Source organism: Eptesicus fuscus, chromosome 15 (genome assembly GCF_027574615.1).
Source record: "Eptesicus fuscus isolate TK198812 chromosome 15, DD_ASM_mEF_20220401, whole genome shotgun sequence".
Classification (NCBI taxonomy): domain Eukaryota; kingdom Metazoa; phylum Chordata; class Mammalia; order Chiroptera; family Vespertilionidae; genus Eptesicus; species Eptesicus fuscus.
This window is the reverse complement of record NC_072487.1, coordinates 55,267,318-55,291,877: the sequence shown is the minus strand read 5'-3', so window position 1 is coordinate 55,291,877 and position 24,560 is coordinate 55,267,318. Positions and strand designations below refer to the sequence as shown.

The 24,560-nt window shown below is 39.2% G+C and overlaps 1 protein-coding gene across 1 annotated transcript in view; it reads left to right on the top strand.

The window, feature by feature from the left end:
* GRIN3A (glutamate ionotropic receptor NMDA type subunit 3A) overlaps window positions 1–24,560 on the top strand; it is a 151,566-nt gene that overhangs the window by 73,551 nt on the left and 53,455 nt on the right. The window contains exon 3 of the mRNA XM_008141843.3: window positions 766–1,813. Coding sequence (XP_008140065.2) covers window positions 766–1,813 — 1,048 coding nt within the window. The remainder of the gene's footprint in view (window positions 1–765; window positions 1,814–24,560) is intronic.

Here is a 24,560-nt window from a genome sequence, read left to right as displayed (position 1 = left end):
TTTAAGCAATTATAAAAGTACTAGAGGCCTGGTGCACAAAAGTCGTGCACTCAGAGGGGGTCCCTCAGCCCAGCCTGTACCCTCTCGCAGTCCAGGAGCCTTCGGGGGATATCCCACTGCCACGGAGGTGGGAGAGGCTCCCGCCACCGCTGAGCTCACCAGCTGTGAGCCTGGCTTCTGGCTGAGCTGCGCTCCCCCTGTGGGAACGTACTGACCACCCGGGGCAGCTTCTGCATCGAGCTTCTGCCCCCAGCTGGTCAGTGGTCATCATAGCAACTGGTCGTTCTGCCGTTCAGTCGATTTGCATATTAGCCTTTTATTATATAGGATATGTATATTTACCAAAACTTATTCCTTGCACCAAAAAAATATTTATTGAGCTGATTTAGTTGCAATCAAATGTAGTGACCAGAAGAAATGAGACATGTTAAAGATGTTGAGAAACTCCACAGTTTGGAAAATATATAATTACCAGTTTACAACAAAAAACAATGAACACCTCCCTTAACTAGGAATAAAGAAATTTGGAGTAAGACCAAGAGCCAAGCATCTAGCCAGGGTGTGAGGGTAGGAGCTCATTGGCTCAATGAGATAGGAGTCTTCTCCTAGAAAGAGTCCATATTACTCATTCCTGAAGAAATTATAGGCAATGCCTTTTTTTAAAAGATCAGAGTTTCTTTTTAGTAAGACAAAGAAGTAAAAATGAGCATGGCTTTCTGTCTTTGGCTTCACCTCTCTCTTTTTGCCTTTGCTCCTCTTTCCCAGGTTTCTAGCCAACACCACTTTCAGAGGCCTCAGTGGTTCCATCAAAGTAAAAGGTTCCTCTATCATCAGCTCAGAAAACAACTTTTTCATCTGGAATCTGCAACATGACCCCATGGGAAAGCCAATGTGGACCCGCTTGGGCAGCTGGCAGGGGGGAAAGGTTGTCATGGACTATGGAATTTGGCCAGAGCAGGCGCAGAGGCATAAAACCCACTTCCAAAACCCAAGTAAGCTACACCTGAGAGTGGTCACCCTGGTCGAGCATCCGTTTGTTTTCACACGGGAGGTAGATGATGAAGGCTTGTGCCCTGCTGGCCAACTCTGCCTTGACCCCATGACTAATGACTCTTCCATATTGGACAGCCTTTTTAGTAGCCTCCATAGCAGTAATGATACAGTGTCCATCAAACTCAAGAAGTGCTGCTATGGATATTGCATTGATCTGCTGGAAAAGCTAGCAGAAGACATGAACTTTGACTTTGACCTCTATATCGTTGGAGATGGAAAATACGGAGCCTGGAAAAATGGGCACTGGACTGGACTAGTGGGTGATCTCCTGAGTGGTTCAGCCCACATGGCAGTCACTTCCTTCAGCATCAATACTGCACGAAGTCAGGTGATAGACTTCACCAGTCCTTTCTTCTCCACCAGCTTGGGCATCTTAGTGAGGACCCGAGACACAGCAGCTCCCATTGGAGCCTTCATGTGGCCACTCCACTGGACGTTGTGGCTAGGGATTTTTGTGGCTCTGCACATCACTGCCATCTTCCTCACTCTATATGAATGGAAGAGCCCCTTTGGTATGACTCCCAAGGGGCGGAATAGGAGTAAAGTCTTCTCTTTCTCTTCAGCCTTGAATGTCTGCTATGCCCTCTTGTTTGGTAGAACAGCAGCCATCAAACCCCCAAAATGCTGGACTGGAAGGTTTCTAATGAACCTTTGGGCCATTTTCTGTATGTTTTGCCTTTCTACATACACGGCAAACTTGGCTGCTGTCATGGTAGGTGAGAAGATCTATGAAGAGCTTTCCGGGATACATGACCCTAAGGTAATGCTTCCTTTTTAGCTCTCTTTAGCATCCATTATAACTCCATATATTGTGTCTTATGCTGTAGTTTGTCTATGTGCTTTCATCTAACACAAAATATTCCCTCACCTGACTGTAGAGTAGTCCAAAAATCTGTTGCCTTGTTGAATTATATATTTATTGTTGTATTAAATGAAACAAAAAGAGTGAAGAGTTTCAGGGAACATTTGTTCTAGAGAAAGTCTTTCTGGTAGAAACATCTATTTAGCACAGTTTTTCCCTGTGTTATTTGACTGACAGAATGGCTATCAGGGAATAATCTTACAAAGAATATTCACCCAAAGCAGATTTCAAAAACAGATTCTTTCTCTTGAGAATTAATGGAAATAAATAGTATAATCCATATTTTAAATAGTAAAGCATCTTTTTGTCACCATTAAAAATAGTAAAATGTTAAGAACTAACATTTTATCATAAGCTCCCAATGGCAAATGCTAGGGAGCTCAGTGGGTGTATAAGAAGGAATGCTGAACTAACTGAGGTAGCAACATTAGCTAAGAACAGGGTGTCCTTATAGAATACAGAACGCTGTAGAACTGGTCATCTTGGGTTGGGGGTAGGTCACCAACTGTTACATTACAATTGCCCAAGGACATTTAAGAAAATTGTGTCTAATATAGGCTGCCTTTTATATTCTAGATAGTTGACCTTTAAGGTAGAAGGAAGGAGGAGGGTAGAGTTCAGATGAACTGGTAAAGCAGTGGTAAGTTTCACAAATCAGAACCAAAGATTGCCAAAATGAAGTCAGGATGCTATGCAGGAGAAATATAAAGCAATGATTTTAGGGGATTAAAAATACAATCATACAGATAAACCACACATAGCAGTAAAACAAGTTTTTAAGCAGAAGAAACAATCATTCCATTCCCCACTCCACCACAATAGAAAGGTGAACTTATAAGCCTAACCCAGCCCATAAGACAAAGTGAGTAAAACTGGACAAGGTCAACTATCTGTTATAACTAGCAAGTTCTTCATGCAGTGAGACAGGCCAAAATGTAACCACCTTTAATTTGAGATAATAAATTAATTTCTGGCTGCTTAAGTATCTGTAATCACAATATCAGATAACTTTCAATGAATGTAATAGCTCCATTTTTCTTATTGATCGTGACTGTTTAGCATGCTAGCTACACATTTAACACAATTAGAAAAACTGTTAAGAGTTAAGAATGTGAACATTTCATCACCATTTCAGCATTGAGATTCATTTGCTTCAACCAGCTAATTTGAATCAGAAATAAAATGAAAAGCAAAAGGCTGTGCAGGACTGACCAATTTGTGATTCACTACATGTTGCAGTAGCCAAGGCAGGCTGGAATCTTCTTTTTTTTTTCTGATGTGGTCAGAGGGAAGAAATAACCTTTTTTCTGGCTGTTCTTACAGAGAACCCCAAGGGAGAAGGGACTGGCTTGCTGTGCAAATGAAATTCAAGAGGATGGTTCTGTCCTCACCTATTTGCCAGAATAATTTATTTTACACGAAAAGTAATACATGTAGCTTCTCATGGCTCCAGACCATGGCACCCCACCATGTCTCTTCTGGGAAGCAAGTTCCATGCTTCAAGGCAGGTGGGCTCTTGAAGCATGAGACCATGAAAGAATCTCTGAGTGACATATTTAAGAGATTATATGGGTATTTCTCTGGCATAGAACTAGCACTATTCATTATAGGCAGTGCAGAAAACAGAGTAAAGTAGACAGATGGAAACAAACACCGCCGGCCCATCATCCAAAGTCATTTTCTCTTAGCATTGTGAGATAATGGACTGGTGATAAACATTGCAGTATTATTTTTATCCAACAAGGTCTTCGCCTGGGTCTATGATCTAAGGTATAGACCTGGGCATTCTTAGAACCTTCCAGCCATTGACATCCAGTGTGCTGAGATATAAGACAAGATGAGAAATATCACTTCATAAATTGTGAAGTACATTGAAAAATAAATCTCATACCTCTGCTCTTGGAGTTGAAGTGGCCCAGCTGAAAGGATACGTGAGCATCTGAAATGAGCTATCTGCTGATTTTAATAGACTTTCTAGTTCTTCTTTTCCAGCTTCTCACATAAAACGCCTCCTTTAGCCCTATTCTCTAATATATTAAAAAGAAGTGTCAGCTCCTTAGAGAGAATAGGAAGCTAGTGTCATTTTTGTACAAATTATGGCACTGCTTTAGAAAAACAGTCCTAGTGAACGTTCAAGTAAATATTTAAAGTTAAATAGACCCGCTGAGAAGGCAAGAGCAAACTTTAACCAGAAATATTAAAGGAAAGGACATTCGCATAGCTCTAGCAGGGATAAAGCATTTCCCCAAACAATAAAGACCACCTTTATTGATCTTCATAAAGCAGCATGAGGCTGCTTCATAAAACATATGAGTTCATATAATAAAAGCTGGCCTTGAAGAAGGGAGGGATGCCAGAACTCCAAGCCAAGCAAGGCACTGAAAACAGAGTTTGAGGTGAGAGGAAGGAAAACTGAACTACTCCAAACCATTCATTCTTTCTTTAATTCATCCGATCACAGCAACTTCTGTTCCAGGCGCCATGCTAGGTGGCTGGGTATTAAATAGTGAGCAAAACAGATATTGTCCTTGCAACGTGGAGTTTAATGAGAAGGGAAGACATTTATCAGGGGAGCCCATAAACCAGCTAATAAATTAAACCGTGGTAACTTACAAAGTAAGTTAAGGTAAATTACAACAGAATCAGAGAGCCTTACAGGAGACCTGATCTACCAGAGAATCAGAGAAGGGCCCCCCACCCAGATCCCTTCCCCTGGGAAAGCAAATCTAGCTGAGATCTGAAGGATGTAAATGAGCTCACAGGAGTTGGGGGTATTAGAAGATCATCTCAGGGTGACTGTTTAGCATGCTAGCTACACATTTAACACAATGTGATAATATTTCTACATTACTTCTGCATAATTTCAGCATATGCAGAAGCCCCTAGACTGGAGGGAGAGGGGTGCAGTTGTTACCACCCCATCATGAGCTAAGAGATTGGAAAGCCAGGAAAAGGGAACAAATGGATTTTGATCATCAGACGTTCTAGAGAGAAAATTTCTCAAAAGAAGAAAAATCCAAGCAATGCTATAGTCTGAGGATAGGTGCATTTCCCATGAGCTCCATGTACTTCCAGATCGAAAACATAATGAGGGAAACGTTTCACTCACTTTCGCAACAAGAATTCATACTAGATCAGAAAAGCATCCTCTATATGAATTGCATCAAAGCAATCTTTAACGTAGAAACATAAAAGATGATTTGGATTAAAAAATTGAATGTGCTGATGGTGGCACACATTTTGTCAACATACTAAAAACCATTGAGTTATACACTTTAAATGAGTAACTTGTATGGTGTGTGAGTAATATCTCAATAAAGCTGTTTTAATAATAAGCAAACAAATAAGTTGCCATGTTACCAAATTGGAAGACTGAATATTGAAAGATGTCAAATTTTCTCTTAGTTTAACAGCTCTAAAGCAAATCCAATCAAAATCCCAAAGGACTTTCCTTGTTTGTTGCTTAATCTTCTAAAAATAATATATTAACATTAATATAAAAACAGATTCGAGGGATTTGATATTTAAAACTCAATACTAACAAAACTAACAGAGAAGCTAATACTCATTGACCACTCCCATATGCCAGACACTCTTGTAAATCACATTAATATAATATACGCCCTCCATTAAGTAGTCATGGAAATTAAAATAATCCAAGTGAAGCAACTTATACAAAAAACACAAAATAACAAAAATAGTTAAAAGTCTAGCCCTGACTGGTTTGGCTCAGTGGATAGAGCATCAGCCTGCAGACTCAAGGGTCCCAGGTTCAATTCCAGTCAAGGGCATGTACCGTGGTTGCAGGCACATCCCCAGTAGGGGGTGTGCAGGAGGCAGCTGATTGATGTTTCTTTCTCATCAATGTTTCTAACTCTCTCTCCCTCTTCCTTCCTCTCTGTAAAAAATCAATAAAATATATTAAAAAATAAAAATAAAAAATAAAAGTCTTGTCAGAGCCCTGACTGGTTTGGCTCAGTAGATAGAGCATCGGCCTGCAGACAGGGGGTTCAGGTTCGATTCCAATCAGAGGCAGATGCCAGAGTTGTGGGTTCAACCCCCAGTGGGGAGTGTGCAGGAGGCAGCTGATCGCTGGTTCTCTCTCATCATTGATGTTTCTATCTCTCTCTCCCTCTCCCTTCCTCTATGAAATCAATAATGTGTGTGTGTGTGTGTGTGTGTGTGTGTGTGTGTGTGTGTGTGTGTGTGTGTCTTGTCAGATTTTAATACCAATATTAATTATATTTATCCTGAACAATTAGTTCTCGCTCTTTCATTCTCTTCCTTATTGTCAATGTGAACTTGGTAAATGGCAAGATTCTCTTTGTAGGCTAACATCTGGAGAGCTTGGAGGCAAATTTCTTGCCTACTAAGAGCAGATTTATTGTCATTGGTGTATGCATTTAAGCATGATTCCTGGCTTCGTGTTGTTTCCTTTTCTACTTCATCCTATTTTAATTTATGCTATTCTGTATTTTGTGACCTTTAAGCTGCTTTAAATCCTTTCAGGAAGAGAGCAAGATATACATTAAGTAGTGTTCAAATCAAATAATAAATAAAGAATATTAACAGCAATCCAGAAAAAGAAATAAAATTGACTGAGAAATATAAAAATGTTAAATCTTACTTGTAATCAAAGAAATTCTAACTGAAACAGTAATGAAATGATATTAATTTTTTTTCCTTTTTTATTTTTTATTTTTGTTAATCCTCACTTCAAGATATTTTTCCATTGATTTTTAGAGAGAGTGGAGGGGAGAGGGTGAGAGAGAGAAACATCAATGTGAGAGAGACACATTGATTGGTTGCCTCCCACACGATGATCTCCGAGATATATGCTCTTGGCTGGAATCGAAACCAGGACCCTTCAGTCCATGGGCCAACGCTCTATCCACTGACCCAAACCAGCTGGGGCTGAAATGTTATTTAGACCTCTCAGATTAGGAATCTTTAAGTGCTGGCTCTCAGTCTTGGTGGAAGCACATAAGACTGGCACCAGCATACACTGCTGTTGGGAGGGTAAGTTGGCACGATAATTTCATAAATCAATTTGGCAATTTGTATCAAGAGCCTTAAAAGGGGTCATGCCCTTTCAGCCTTGACTTTCACTTCTAGGAATCTGTCCAAAGGAAATAATATATGAACAACGATTTATTGCAAAGATTCACTACTGTCTTACTCAAAATAGCAAAAACTTGAAAGCCAGGTAAATGTCCCAACAGTAGCACAATTAATACATTGTAATATTCCTCCTATGTGTTATAAAAATGTAGCCAGTAGAGATGATTTTGAAGAGTTTTTAAATGTCAAAAAATCAAAATACCATGTTAAATATAAAGTTAGGATATAAAAGCATATCTATATTTCCAGTTTTGCAATATGCATATGCATGTGCTATACTAGTAAAGAGAAGTGACTAGAAGGAAATATAGCACAATGTTAACAAGCAGCAACATCCAAGCACTGTAATTATAGGAAATATTTATTATTTCTACTCCATGCTTTCTGCAATGGGCCATATATCATTTATGTAATGAGAAAGTACATGATAAGCCAAGTAAGAATGAGAATATTTGAGACATAAGACAATAGTCCCAAAAGCAGTATTTGCTCCACATGTACTGCCGTTGTCCACAGCCTTTCAGCTCCAGGAAGATGAGTTCCTCAATGAGGAGCACTCCCACAGTAAAATGTTTGCATCTTAAAGATGCTGTGCTTTCCACAGTTACTTTCTGAAGCAAATTTTTATTCCCACCCAGTTTATTTCTTTCACAGGACTTAACACAATCTGAAATTGTCACGGCATCTCTTTGTTTACTAGGTAATCGTCCCCCTGTGTTTTGCTCATCACTAGATCTACACAGTGTTGGGTGAACAGTAAATATTCTGTAATTAATGGATAAAAAATTGCAGCATCGTTGGAATAGGGGTAGAACCTTCTGCAGGGATTACTTTGAAATCAATGCTTTGGATAAGACCTTTCATAACCATTCTCATACTAGATGCTATTGAACGCATAGAAGGAAAACTCCAATAAGGGGTGCTGTACTATGATACAAAGGACAAAGTCTCTGTGTTGGACAGATCTACGTTTAATGTATGCCTCAATCAGAGGTTAGTTGCATGAAATTTAGCAAACTACTTGCCATGGCCCCTGTGTCTTCATTTGACAGTATTCCAGTAGGTAATGGATGTCAAAGATCTAACTAACGTTCTGATTCCATTCACCACTCAATTATAAACTTCACAAAGGTGGAGACGAGATCTATCTTATGCACCTGTATCCCTAGAGTCTAAGCATGTAGCAACCACTCATTTAGATAAGTGTTGGGTAAATAATGGACTTGGCCATGAGGCCAAGCAGAGGTGTCCAGTAGGATAGAGGCAGGGGAGGAGCACCGCTCATTTGAAATTGGAGCGTGTACCCAAGTGAGTTCCAAATTACATCCAAGACTGACCAGGAGTGCTTGAGCCTTGAGATTGATATAATCAGATTATCAAAGCAAAGTAAACCTAAGACCGTGATGCCCATCTCTGAGCCAAGGGTCAGAGGTACAGTGTCCTTGAATGGGAGTGTGACCCAGATGATACTGCCCCAGCCTGGGTGGTGCTTGGTCCCCAGTGGCAGATTACGTAGATAGGTCAGAACCGTTTAGTGATTCAGAAAGGATGAGACACACAGTACTTGACACTTACTAGGAGTTGAAAAATGTGTATTTCCCTTCCCTTCCTGAATGTTCTTCAAGGAACTTCAGGAAAACCATCAGGACTTAGCTAATTCAGGTTGATAAATGGAAAACTGAACAAATGAGCATGTGATCTGTTTATTTCCTCATCTACATGCAAAATAATTTTGAGGTGGATCTTCATAGAAATTTTAAAATAACTGCAGCTTTATTACTTTCAAATAGATACACTAATTCATACTAACTGCGGCAAAGCGTTTTCAATTAGACACCCTGCTGTATTTGCTTTAATGAATGTCTAAGTTCACTTCCTTCGTTTGAATACAAACAGAGAATATGCCAAATTTTTGCAAAACTTTCTCATTAAATAGGGGGAAATAGACTTATAATTTTGTCTACATTATTAACCTGCTTAGCGAGCACTCTCTTATACACATACTTTCTTATATCAATGAATATGTCATATATATCTTTAAATAGTCACATATATCATATCCTATCTAATAAAGAGGGAATATGCTAATAGACTCTCACACCGTTGCAAAAGATGGCGGCGCCCACAGCCAATAAGGAAGGAATATGCTAATTGACTGCCCCGCCCTCAAAGATGGCAGTGCCCACAGCTACAAGATGGCAGCGCCCAGTCCCCTCAGCCCAGCCGGGGCAACAGGCACGCGGCAAGGCTGGGCCCGGACCCAGCCACTTCGTGTGCCTGCCTCCAGAGTCCCCCATTCCCTTCAACCCCCAGCCGCCCATGGCCAGCCCGAGGTGCAGGCAAGCCTCAGATGGCGGCTGCCCAGCTGCCCAGGGCCACCTGAGGCTCAGGTAACCAGGGCCAGCTGAGGCTTGTGCTGCTGGCAGTGGCAGCAGCAGGGTCACCTCCTGCCCCTGAGGGCTCCCGGACTGTGAGAGGGGGCAGGCCGGGCTGAGGGACCGCCCCCCTCCAGTGCATGAATTTTTATGCACTGGGCCTCTAGTGTAATTATAAACAATTATCCGTATACATATCTATGGACTGTATGTTTACATACATTTATATTATTTTAGAATTTAATGCAGGTTAATGGACTCACACATTTATAATTTGGGAAAACTAAGTTACTCCAGTCCACTCTTGTGCAAGTGAGTGGTGCCCCCACCCTCCACCTCTATTATTCCGGACTCATCTTGGTCACCTCTGCTTGGCCTCACACCCATTCAAACCATTCAAAAACATCATTACACAATATGCTATGGAGCAAATAGAAAGAGAGCCCCAGTAGGGGGTGATGTACTGTTATACAAAGGACAAAAAAGTACTGGTGTTGGACAGATAGAAATATGATGCAGTTTAGGTTCGATGATTTGCCCCATCACGAATCTCATTTTAATGCTCAATAAATATCTTCGTGTGTCTGAAGAAGTTGAAGACAACCCCCAAAGGGGCTCTTTTTATGTCTAAAATACATATTTTAGCTCCACACACAGTATGATTTAAGGTGAATGTTGGATTTTTTTTTTTTTATATTTTTATTGAGGTATTATATGTGTACATATCTTACTATTACCCCCCCCACCCCACACCCACACATGCCCTCCCCCCCCAGAGTTTTGCGTCCATTGTTTATGCTTATATGCATACATACAAGTCCTTCGTTTGATTTCATAACTCCCCCACCTTTCCCAAACTTTCCCCCTGTACTTTGAAAGTCTGTTTGATGCTTTACTGTCTCTGTATCTATCTTTTTGTTCACCATTTTATAATGTTCTTTACTATCCCTAAATGAGTGAGATCATGTGGTATTTTTCTTTCATTGACTGGCTTATTTCACTTAGCATAATGTTCTCCAATTCCATCCAGGTTGCTGCAAATGATGAGAATTCCTTCTTTTTTATGGCAGCATAGTATTCCATTGTGTAGATGTACCACAGTTTTCCGATCCAGTCATCTGCTGATGGGCACCTAGGCTGTTTCCAAATCTTAGCTATTGTAAATTGTGCTGCTATGAACATAGTGGTGCATATATCCTTTCTGATTGGTGTTTCTAGTTTCTTCGGATATATTCCCAGGAGTGGGATTACTGGGTCAAATGGGAGATCCATTTTCAGTTTTTTGAGGAAACTCCATACTGTTCTCCACAGTGGCTGCACCAGTCTGCATTCCCACCAGCAGTGCACGAGGGTTCCTTTTTCTCCGCATCCTCGCCAACACTTGTTGTTTGTTGATTTGTTGATGATAGCCATTCTGACAGGTGTGAGATGGTACCTCATTGTTGTTTTGATTTGCATCTCTCGGATAATAAGTGACTTTGAACATGTTTTCATGTGTCTCTTGGCCTTCCTTCTGTCTTCTTTTGAAAATATTCTGTTTAGGTCTGTTGCCCATTTTTTTATTGGATCATTTATCTTCCTCTTATTGAGTTGCATAAGCTGCCTGTAGATGTTGGAGATTAAACCTTTATCAGTGATAGCATTTGCAAATATGTTTTCCCATGCAGTGGGCTTTCTTGTTGTTTTGTTGATGGTTTCTTTTGCTGTAAAAAAGCTTTTTATTTTGATGTAGTCCCATTTGTTAATTTTCTCTTTAGCTTCCATTGCCCTAGGGGCAGGGTCAGTGAAGAAGTTCTTGTGGCATATGTCTGAGATTTTGTTGCCTGTGGATTCCTCTAGTATTTTTATGGTTTCCCGTCTTATGTTTAAGTCCTGTATCCATTTTGAATTTATTTTTGTGTATGGTGTAAGTTGGTGATCTAGTTTCATTTTTTTGCATGTATCTGTCCAGTTTTCCCAACACCATTTATTGAAGAGACTGTCTTGACTCCATTGTATGTTCATGCCTCCTTTGTCAAATATTAATTGAGCATAGTGGTTTGGATCGATATCTGGGTTCTCTATTCTGTTCCATTGATCAATATGTCTGTTCTTGTGCCAGTACCAGGCTGTTTTGAGAACAGTGGCTTTGTAATACAGCTTGAAATCAGGTATTGAGATCCCACCTACTTTATTCTTCTTTCTGAGGATTGCTGAGGCTATTCGGGGTCTTTTTTTATTCCAGATGAATTTTTGGAGAGTTCTTTCTAGGTCTGTGAAATATGCTGTTGGTATTTTGATGGGGAGTGCATTGAATCTGTAGATTGCTTTGGGTAGTATGGACATTTTAATGATGTTGATTCTACCAATCCAGGAACATGGTATGTTCTTCCATCTGTTTACTTCTTCCTCTATCTCTTTTTTCAGTGTCCTGTAGTTTTCTGCGTATAGGTCTTTTACCTCCTTAGTTAAGTTTATTCCTAGGTATCTTAATTTTTTTGGTGCGATGGTAAATGGGATTGCTTTTTTAGTCTCTCTTTCTGTAAGTTCATTATTGGTGTATAGAAAAGCCATAGATTTCTTGGCGTTAATTTTGTATCCCGCTACATTGCCGAATTCATTTATTAAGTCTATTAGTTTTTTGATGGAATCTTTTGGGTTTTTTATGTACAATATCATGTCATCTGCAAATAAGGACAGCTTCACTTCTTCTTTTCCAATTTGGATGCCTCTTATTTCTTCTTCTTGCCTAATTGCGATAGCTAATACTTCCAGTACTATGTCAAACAGGAGTGGTGAAAGTGGGCATCCCTGTCTTGTTCCTGTTCTTAGGGGAAATGGTTTTAGTTTTTGCCCATTGAGTATGATGTTTGCTGTGGGTTTATCATAAATAGCTTTTATTATGTTGAGGTATGAGCCTTCTATTCCCACCTTGTTGAGAGTTTTTATCAAGAAAGGGTGTTGGATTTTGTCAAATGCTTTTTCTGCATCTATTGATATGACTATGTGATTTTTATCTCTCAATTTGTTTATGTGATGTATCACGTTTATTGATTTGCGGATATTGTACCATCCTTGCATTCCTGGAATAAATCCTACTTGGTCATGGTGTATGATCTTTCTGATGTACTGCTGGAGCCGATTTGCTAGAATTTTGTTGAGGATTTTGGCATCAATGTTCATGAGGGATATTGGCCTGTAATTCTCTTTCATTGAGTTGTCTTTATCTGGTTTTGGTATTAGGGTGATGCTGGCTTCATAGAAGGAGCCTGGAAGTGTTCCTTCCTCTTGAATTTTTTGGAATAGTCTGAGGAGGATAGGTTTTAGTTCTTCCTTGAAAGTTTGATAAAACTCTCCTGTGAAGCCATCTGGCCCCGGGCTTTTGTTTGCCGGAAGCTTTTTGATGACTGCTTCAATTTCTTCCATAGTTACTGGCATGTTGAGCTGTTTAGAATCTTCCTGATTGAGTTTTGGAAGGTTGTATTTTTCTAGGAATATGTCGATTTCCTCTAGGTTGTCCAGTTTGTTGGAATAGAGTTGTTCGTAGTATTTTGTAACAATCCTTTGTATTTCGTCGGGGTCTGTTGTTATTTCACCTCTTTCATTTCTGATTTTGTTTATTTGGGTCCTCTCTCTTTGCTTCTTGGTGAGCCTGGCTAGAGGTCCATCAATCTTGTTTATCCTTTCAAAGAACCAGCTCTTGGTTTTGTTGATCTTTTGTATTGTTTCTTTGGTCTCTATGTCGTTTATCTCCGCTCTGATCTTTATTATTTCTTTCCTTCTGCTTACACTGGGCTTATCTTGTTGCTCTCTCTCTAACTCTTTGAGTTGTTGGGTTAGGTAATTTATTACCATTGTTTCTTGTTTTTTGAAGTAGGCTTGTAGAGCTATGAACTTCCCTCTCAGGACTGCTTTCATTGTGTCCCATAGATTTTGGATTGTTGTGTTTTCATTGTCGTTTGTTGCCATGATGTTTTTTATTTCTTCCTTGATGTCTTTGGTAACCCAGTCATGGTTTAATAACATGCTGTTTAGTCTCCAAGTGTTTGATTTCTTTGGGTTGTTTTTATTGTAGTTGATTTCCAGTTTTATGCCACTGTGATCTGAGAAGATACTTGATATGATTTCTATCTTCTTGAATTTGGAGAGACTTTGCCTATGTCCTAACATATGGTCTATCTTTGAAAATGACCCATGTGCACTTGAGAAGAATGTATATTCTGTGGCTTTGGGGTGAAATGTTCTGAAGATGTCGATTAATTCCATCTGTTCTAGTGAGTCATTTAGGATTGATGTTTCTTTGCTGATTTTTTGTTTAGAGGATTTGTCCAATGGTGATAGTGGGGTATTGAAGTCTCCTACTATGATTGTATTACTGTCAATCTCTCCTTTGATATCTTCCAGGAGTTTTTTAATGTATCTTGGTGCTCCTGTATTGGGTGCATATATGTTTACCAGAGTTATTTCTTCTTGTTGGATTTCTCCCTTAAGTATTATGAAGTGGCCTTCATTATCTCTTGTTATGTCCTTCACTTTGAGATCTAATTTGTCAGATATAAGTATTGCAACCCCAGCTTTTTTTTCATTTCCATTTGCCTGGAAAACCTTTTTCCATCCCTTTACTCTCAGTCTGTATGCATCCTTTTTTTTGAGGTGGGTTTCCTGTAGACAGCAGATATCTGGGTTTTGTTTTCTTATCCAGTCTGTTACCCTGTGTCTTTTGATTGGGGCATTCAATCCATTTACATTTAAAGTTATTATTGATAGGTACTTATTTGACGCCATTTTTATTCTATACCCCTGTGTACCTTCTTTGCTTCCTATTTCTTTCTTTCTTTTTTTTTTTTTTTTACAGCAGACCCTTTAGCATTTCTTTCATTGCTGGTTTGGTGGTGATAAACTCCCTTAGTCCTTTTTTGTCTCTGAAGCTCCTGATTTCACCTTCAATTTTGATTGATAGCCTTGCTGGGTACAGTATTCTTGGATTTAGACCCTTCCTTTGCATGACTTGGTATATTTCATTCCATTCCTTTCTGGCCTGATGAGTTTCTGTTGAGAAATCAGTTGCTAGTCTGATGGGGGTTCCTTTGTATGTAACTGTCTGTCTCTCTCTGGCCGCTTGTAAGATTCTTACTTTGTCGTTGGTGTTTGCCAACTTAACTATAATGTGCCTTGGCGTCGGTCTTTTGGGGTTCATTTTGCTTGGAACTCTGTGAGCTTCTTGGATTTGTGTGGGTTTTTTCTTCCCTATATCAGGGAAGTTTTCTGTTATTATTTCTTCAAACAGGTTTTCTATTCCTTGCTCAGTTTCCTTTCCTTCTGGCACCCCTATTATCCTGATGTTGTTTTGTTTTGTATTGTCCCAAAGTTCCCTTACGCTCTCCTCAATCTTTCTAATTTTTGTTTCTAGAAGCTGTTGTAATTGGGTATTTTTTTCCATCTTGTCTTCTAGCTCACTTATGCGGTCCTCTGCTTCATCTAGTCTACTCTTGATGCTTTCTATTGAGTTCTTTACAGCAGCGATGTCATTTTTCATTTCTTCTTGGTTCTTCTTCATTTCTTCTTGGTTCTTACTCATATTGTCGAATTTGTCTTCCATCCTTTTCAGCCACTTTATGACCATTTCTCTGAATTCTTTCTCTGATAGGTTGTTTGCCTCTAAATCGTTTACTTCCTTTTCTGGTGATGCCTGCTTCTCTTTCCTGTTTGGGCTGTTTCTTTGTCTCCCCATGGTCTCTCTTCTCCGGATGTCTGGTTATATAGATTTCTCTCTCTGGCGTTGATTTAAAGGTATAAAATACAACACAACCAGGCACAACAGACAAGGCACTGAACAGAATTGTATTCACGATATTAATAACCTCCAATAAAGGTAACCACCAGAGAAAGACAAATTAGGGAATAGGAGTGGAAGAGGGAGAGTAAAAAGAAAGAACAACAACGAAGAAAAAAAAAAAACAACAAAGAGTGTGAATCTGAACTTGGGAAAAGAGCAGAAAGAAAGAAAAGAAAAAACAGAAAAGAAAAAGAAAAGAAAAAAAAAGTAAGAGAGACAAGAATGATACTAAGAGAGAAAAGGGGAACAAACTATATATATGGGGAGTAAACTCCACTAGAACAACCACTATTCCCAGCAAATTCCAGCAACACGAGCCTGGAGATTAATACAAACTGCAACAGCAGCTAATATCAAGTGAGGCAAGGGAAAACAAAAGTAAAAAACAAACAAAAACAAAGCAAACAAAAGAACCAACCAAACCAACAAAAAGAATAATCAAAACAATCTCATAAAAAAGCATAAAAATTCAATCTAATCAACATTCAAGCAAATAACAACAAAAGGCCCGAGAGAAAAATAATTTTTTAAAGGTAGCGTAGAGAGAGGTTTGTATGGATTTGGAGCAGGGGGTTGGGAATTAGATATATAAGTAGGGTGAAGTTTTAGCAGGGAGTAAACTGAAAAAGTAGGGAAAATCTAAAGCCAGAAAGGGTTAAGATAACCTGGGGACCAAAAGGGGAAAGGTTAGGAGGAGAGTGATGGCATAATTTTAGCTTTGAGATAGGGTAAAGCGATTGTAAGGGAAAGATGCAAATCGAATGTAGGACACTAATCCAAAAATAAAAGAAAGGGAAAATCTAATGACAGTAAAAAGAAAAAAAAGTAAAATAATAGTAATAATAGTGCTGATTGAAAATAAAAATGTAATAATTAAAAAGGTGAAAATCAAGTGAGGAAAAAGAAAAAAATATTAGTTTCTTAAGTAAAAGATGCAAAAAATGAAAATAAAAAAATATGAGAATAAAAAAATTAAAAAATTGAAAAAAGAATTGAAAATTAAAAAATAGGAAGACTAAAATGTGCAGTAGCGGCTGTCATTCACTTCCTCTATTATTCTGTTTGGTACGCCTTTTTCCCAGTCTGGGCGGTATTTCAGTTCAGCTTCATTCCAGGGCTCCTCAGTGTTGGAAGCCAGTCCTGCTTTTTAAGCCAGCCCTGTCTTAATTTCTCGTATTTATTTTTGATTACACCAGAGACAATTAGCGTTTCAGCCCCTGGGTGGCAGTGTTTCTGAATTGACTTCCGGGCCTCTCTAGCTCTTTTTTCTTTTTTTTTTTTCCCCCTTCTATGGCACTCACTACCGGTTTGTAGAGGTGTGCGCCTCAGAGCTGCCTCTCTGATGGTCACACGCAGCTCTGGCCCCAGGTTCCGAAAAAACACCTTCCCCCTGCAGTCTTTCAGGGTTTCCACCTGGGTTTACCTCTGTATTGGGCTTAGCAATCAGAGTCGGAAAGAGCCCAGGTGTGCGGACCGTGGGTCTGTGCCCCAGACTAAGGAGCCTGCACTCCTTTGAAAATTCTTAGTCTGACCCTCCTCGTCAGATTAAAATGAGTTGCTTTCAAGAGGTCACTTCTGTTAGCAGCTCAGAAGACCCCCCTCCTCATTCACGGATCACGGCAGTTCCAACTGCCGCAGATTTTTCTAGGCACAGACCTCCCGGCTCCTGCCGGTCCTGCGGCTGCCGCACTTCCCTCACCCAGCGCTTCCCTCACCCACCGCGGGGATTAGAAACCGCAGCTTATTTCAGGCGAAATCTGACCTTTCCGTGGTGCAGTGAAGAGTTTCTTTGAATCCGAGTGTTTGCGCTGATAGGGGACCGGTGGTCTGGTGCTCCCAGCAGTTCAGTGTTTGCAGTTGTCGCAGAAAGTCAGGTTTCCACTAAAATCCTCCTTTCCTTGTAAGATGGCGAGGCGCCCGGCGAGCCCGCAGCTCCAGGAGGGTGAATGTTGGATTTTTATGATTGAGCCTCAACTTCACACTTTGATCCTTAATCAGATCAGGAGCTAGCATTATCTAACCAACAGTGTATCCATTGGCAAGTCAGGAAACTGAACTCTGAGTTCAGCTCTTATTAACTCAGTCTGGGAAATTTGGCCATTAAGGGCTCAGTTCTCCTGATTGGTTCTGCATCCAAGCCTGCTCTAGCCAGTTAGATAGATAGATAGATAGATAGATAGATAGATAGATAGATAGATAGATAGAATTATTTATAACTTAATTTCAGGAAGACATTTTGTCAGAATCCCATTAATATTTTTAAAACTTAAGAAATGCACTTATCTTGGCATATTATCAGGAAGCTGATGCCTAAAAAATGCCAAATGCCCCAAAATTTTAACAATACTAACGCAAACACAACCTATCAATGTTTCCTTAAATTATATTTGAGCTAGCCTGGCCAGCGGGCTCAGTGGTTGCGCATTGACCTGTGAACCAGGAGGTTAGGGTTTGATTCCCAGTCAGGGCACATGCACAGGTTGCAGGCTCGATCCCCAGTGTGGGGCATACAGAAGGCAGCCGATCAATGATTCTCTTTTATCATTGATGTTTCTGTCTCTCTCTCCCTTCCTCTCAGGAATAAATAAAAATATTTTTAAATTATATTTGAGCTAGAGATTTTTCCCCCACACAAGATCTGAAGACATAGAATTAATGGAGGTGAATCTATTGACAAATAAGAATGTAATGAATGTAGAATATAAATATGGACATCTCCTATAGTTTATGTGTTCAAAATGATGATCAATCAACATCCTGAAGGTCCTACATCAACTTCATAACTTCACAATAAAAAAATAGATATAATTTCAGTAACAGGAACTGGAAATATCAATGTCAATAAATAATAATAATAGCACTTATTGGATACTTTCTATGTTTGAGGACTATGCTAACTGCTTCATATGGATTTTTCTCATGTAAACCTTACTGCATTCATACACATAAGGAAATAGGGCTTAAAGAATTTATGTAACTTATCCAAGGCCATATAGCTAATCAATGGTAAAGACAGGTTACAAACTCAACAATATCTGACTGTAAATTATTTTCTATTCAATGTTTTATTTGCACATACAGTAAGAATGTCCTCCACAGCCTCATTTATGCCAACCAGCCCTTTCTTGACCCTTGAACTTAGTCTGAGAAAGCTGCTCACACACAAAGCTGATTCAAGGGCAGAGACTGCTGCTGAGGCTGTGACATTTGTACATACACAGTATATGACTGAGGATGGCATGAAGAAGTGAGACTCGGAGTGTTCCAGCAAGAATATGCCCTTCCAGGTACTTCAAAAACTAAGAAAAAGGAGCAATTTATCTTCATAGTGTCACAAGCCATTTGTAAAGCTCTCCATTACTTCCCAAACTCTTCCAGTCCAGCACCCCAGTTTTTCCTCTACATCTGTTGGCAGAAAGCACATTTCACAGGAGAGGAGACTGAGGCTCAGAGAAGTTAAGTGACTTTGCCAAAGTTCAAGCTTTCTAATTTCAGATCCATCACAATTTCGATGCAAAGTGCTGCCTCATGTTAAACTATACTAAAGAAATGACTGGGCATTCAAGGGTAGGAATGCTCATGGCTCCCAAAGCTTTGCTCAGCACTTCAGGAAGGTAACTTGAGAAAATAATTATCAGAACAAATAAGAAATTCATAATGTGTTTAATTATTGGTATGCACACCTAGAAGTTGTGAATTACCTTAGGTTTTTAGATGGTTTAACCTTCCAGGGAGCTGAATATTTTACAGGTCAAATATAAATTGAAGCAGCTAGTATCCTGAGAGGCAAACTCAAGTCCAAAAATACAGAATATATTTTACCTTGTGTCATATGCCACATGACTAATAGGCAGCAAGGGCTTTCAGGGTTATAATTTTAGCCTGAGGTTCTGATAACTACATGAAATCCTTGAGTGGTTTATGATATCATAAGGTGAAATTATAGCTCCCCGTGGGCAAAAGTTGTTGAAATGCTTTCAACCATTGAGTGCCGTTACTATCCTGTCCTTTATGTCAATTATAGGAAAAACTATATTAAATGCCTAGTCATTTTGATAAATGACTTTAAATATACAAATTATGTTTTTTAATGAAAATGGCAGACGGGCAATTCACTTACCCACCTATGCTATAAATATTTGTAAGTCGCCATATACCTACCACTAAGCTAAGGGCTGCTGTGACAACAACAGACAAGTCAGATCCCTAACCCTGCCCTCAGAGAAGTTTCATTTTAGTGGGGGAATTAGACATTACATGACCGTAACTTTGTGATAAGGGTTTTGATGATGAACTTTACCAATGTGCTAACAGGAAGCTGACCAGCTTGGGGGTGGGAGGCACAATCAGAGAAGGCCTCCTTGAAGAAGTAGTCCTAGAGCTGAACTCTGAAGGGTGAATCAGAGCTATGAAGGAGAAGAGGAGGCAAAAGCTCATTCTTACCAAACAGATAATGAGAGTGAGAGAGAAAAAAGAGACCTTGAAAGCAGAACACAGAGATCTAACCTCCCTCAAATGATGGAACTGCTATATGGATATGCTAGAGGAAAAACCAGGGATCAAAAAATATTGTAACCTAAGCATTAACAAGAAATATATATGCACATATGTATATACACACATTATGTACACATACATATATGTATATTTCATATGTATATATGATATATATTTACCATGTGTATAACATATGCATATAGTATATATAGCATAGCATATATATATATCATAATATATTGTATATAATATATGCATATAATGTATGTGTATATAGCACAATATATAATCTATATATACAGGCAGTCCTCGGGTTACATTGGACTTGATGTACGTCATTTCGTGGTTACATCACCATCTCCCATTTACAGTATTTATTAAAAAAAAAAAGTTCCATCATTTTGACATATGTACATATGTGCTTTATGTTTTTTGTTATTTATTTACCACAAGTAAAGGTCAGGAATTGTTATCGTTCTTCTAAATTGTTTTTACTGTTTCACTTCATTACTGCTGTGTATGTGCTCTATGTGAGTGACATAGGTGCTTATGTAGGTGGGTTCCGACTGACAGCGAAAATCGTGTTATGTCGCACCATAGGAACGGATCTCTGACATAACCCAAGGACCTACTGTATAAAAGCCTAAGCAACCAAACAACCAGTCGCTATGATGCACACTGACCACAAGAGGGCAGATGCTCAATGCAGGAGCTGCCCCTGGTGGTCAATGCACTCCCACAGCCAACCTTCCCTGGCTGGCCAACATCCCACGGTCCTTCCCTGCTGCATGCCAGCCCCAATCGGCCCTAATCAGAGTGGGCCGGCCTACCTCCCACGGTTCCTCCCCCTGGCCGGCCAACCTCCTGTGGCCCCTCCCTCTGGCTGGCCTGATCACCTCGATCGCTGGCCAGGCCGAGTGACCCCACCTGTGCATGAATTTATGCACCGGGCCTCTAGTACATGTGTATTTTATGTACATGTATGGATGTATATATGTACATGTGTGTGTACCAGACCAGAATTCTAAATGAGAAAACACCAAGCCATTTTCTATAAAATGCCTCATCTCCAGGCACACACACACAAAAATAAAAAGGTTCAAAGACTATAGAGATAATATTTAAGGAATACCTAATAAGGATGATGAAATCAGATAAGATCATAAAATATTATGTTGAATGAAACTACAGGTACAAGATTCTAAAAGAGACTAAGAAGTTAAGTACATTAAATAAAACATTTACCTAATGATGATATCATTCATTCTGGAGGAGAATATAAAGGTTGCCATCAAATGGAAAAGCCCAGGAAAAGTAACTGATCACACAAGTCATCTCTCAACAATATTTCAATATAATTTGAAACAATTAAATTATATTGTTATTTTCAGTGATAATACAATTTTCGTTGTATCACACTTTGGAATAGACATAATATTTCCTCACCTTAGTTACTAGGTACACTGAGGTAGAGTTTTAATAGAGCTAAATATAAATAAAATGATCTAAAGTCATACACTTAAAATAAAAAATAGATACAAGATTATGTTTCAGAATTTCAAAGTACATCAATAATAGTTGGAAAGGAAAAGTCAATTAGAGACTTATAGAACAAAAGACTTACTTAAAAATGTGCCCCACATTCTAAATGAAGATCCTCAGATAGAGACAGAATTGCTTTTTTATTTTCTGATATTTATTAGTAATTCTGTTCCCCAAAAGTAGGTTTCACTTTAAAAATGACATTTTTAGAAAGTCTCAATAATGTGCCAGTTATAAGAGACACACTTAAAACAGATCTAAGCTAAAAGAAATTTAAAAGCTTGAATAATATAGTTCAGAAATATAGAAATTATTTTAAAATGTATTTTGACACTCTAAAGTTTATCATAAATTCAAAAATTATAAAAGTTACTCAAATAATTATTTCCTCTCTGAAAAGCTGTGTGCAAATGAAACTAAAAATAATGAAATATTTTTAACATTTTTGCATTAAGTGATATAATATAGTCACATAAAGAAAGAATCTAGCCTTTGGGAATTATAAATATAAAATCTTGCTCAGATGTCATTCCTGGGACAAGTGGCATATAATGACTGAAGTTTTAATAGCCATTCCTACTTGGAATTTTTATGCGTTAATAATAGTTGGAGTAAAAATGAACAACATTTTCCAAATACAATAACTCACAAATAAATGGAGACATTTGTGCACATTTTTTTAAAAATCACCTTGGGCTGAGTCAAACCATGGAAAAATTTAGCTTAAAGAAAAACTCTTCTTTCCCCCAAATATCACAAGGATGTGAAAACAGGATTATAATGGAAGTTGTCTTGCAACATTAGCTGCAATGTTCATTCCCCTAAAAGGCATAATTCATGGCTGTTCTACAGCCTTTCTTTCAACAGTTATGCATATTAGAGAAAAGTTTGAATAGATAAAAAACTAAATGCTATTGGAAAACCATGCCTCATAAAAAAACAAGTTGACTTGACTAGTTTGCACGGAAGGAAAAGAGAGAAGTGCCCCCTTCAGCCACAGGAAGATACAGTGAGAAGTCAGGCACCGGGAATGTGGCCCTCACTTCACCACGCTGGCACTCTGATCTCAAACTCTCACCCTCCAGGCCGTGAGAAGTACATTTCTGTGGTTTATTCTTTAAGAAAGGAAATGTAAAAGCTAACTAGCCTGCCCAGGTCCCAGGTATCCCTGGTCCAAGGGGTGGGGGAAAGCATGAAAACTCCAATCACAGGGCACTGCCCAGGGCTTACTGCCTGGGATCCTTGGTCAGCCCATTGGCTGTCAGTCCCATCACTAGGGGACAGCGCCTTCCCTGCGAGGAGGATGTGGGGACCTCCAGCTCCCTGGCTCTCCAGGGAATCCAATGCAGAAGTTGCTCTCCTAAATAGACAGACTGCTACGTAGAATACTCAAAGCCACTCCTCTTGCCTTCTTTTCCTCTTCTCCCTGTCTTCTTCTGAGGTTCGTGGATGACCGGGAAAGCATCTCGAGCATCTTTGTATTTTCAGAACCTCGTACAGAGTCTGGCACTTGATCAACATGAGTTGGGAGAAAGAAGAGAGATCTCTAAGTCTTGTTTCACATCAGAAAACGTGTGTTTGGTCTTGTCTCTGCTACAGGACTGGGCTTGGTGATCCTGGACGAGGCACTGGAACTTTATGCATCAAATTCTCGCCTAAGAAACAGAAATGAAAATAAAAATACCCACTTACAGCCCTGCCCTTAGGCAATTATGAGATAATGTGTATGCATTACCTGAGCACAGTGATTGGCCAGTATCAATGTTCTGTAATTATTTGTTCAATCTATTGTAGAATTGTAGATGACCATAATCCCAGCATTACAGATGACAGGATGAATGAAGAAGGACAGATAATACCTAATATAAGGGCCGAGGATCCGCTCTAGTTATTTTGCTCATACTTCTAACAATAGGCCACGACCAAATGCATCCTTGGCTTCTCCGGGAAGAATTACAGCCAATGATAACGGCATTCAGGATTTATGCTTTGACATACATCTTGAAAATGAAGCCTCTGACCATTTTTAAATGGGAATTCTCAGAAGAAGCCCAGAAGTATTACGAGGGAATATGAAATTCATTTGTATAATTTACAGACTTATACTAACCCTCCAGGCAAGTGGCATTAATTTTAAAATCTGAAAGGAAAACAACACACACACACACACACACACACACACACACACACACTGAACTTATTGTGCCCCTCATTATCAGAATAATAAATCAGCCGGCAAGTTATTCTCTGTACCTAGAGTCTGCAGAAGGATATGAAGAACAATGAACACAATTTCATCCTCAGAAAATGTATGATTAAGATGAAAACACTGCGGTAAAACCAAGAAAGGAAGTGTGTTCACTGTTAAGTACCCAGTTAGGATCCTGGACTCCCTGTCAACGCAGCCTCCTCACCTGACTTTCTATCTCCTCATCCCATTTTTTTTTCTTTCTTTTTTTCTCATTTTCCCCCCTTCTTTAATTTATCACTATCGGTAACTATCTGGTTTGCCTTTTGTTAGTTGTTTTTCTCCACAGGGGTAGAGACCTTTTCTATGTTTTTCAAAGGGATTATTAAGTGATACAGAGGATATATAATATATATGTGCTGAATTTATGGGTTCTTTGTTCTTAAACCTATTACCTGACCCAGAGATCCTAACACGTAGGTGGCAGACAAGACCAAATCAGAGACATGCTTGAAATCTTTCAGCAAGAAATCATTCATTTCTCCTTCCATGATCTTCTTTCTATAAATTAATATAGTTCCAAAAATATTAATGAGGCACTTTGATGGTTTCTAAAAGAGTTCAAAGAAACTCATATTCCCTTTAGAAATACATTCAATAAACAGTTACCTGCACCACACTGTGATTAGTGAAATAATGAAAATGTGGCCTGGCCTGCGTGGCTCAATGGTTGAGCATCGACTATGAACCAGGAGGTCACAGTTCGATTCCCGGTCAGGGCACATGCCCGAGTTGCAGGCTCAATCCCCAATGGGGCCGTGCAAGAGGCAGCTGATCAAGGATTCTCTCTCATCATTGATGTTTCTATCTCTCTCTCCCTCTCCCTTCCTCTCTGAAATCAATAAAAATATATTTTAAAAAAAATAAAAATGTGTACAAGGGAGAGGTGGCACCCATAAGTATAGTTATCTCTTTCTGGGGAAAATCAGTGAAGGCTTCTAAAAGGAGATAGGACAGTATCAACCTGGATTTTAAAGGAGGAATAAGAAAGACCAACAGAAATGGGAACCCCAGGCAGAGGTAATAAATACCCTGTGAAAATTGGGT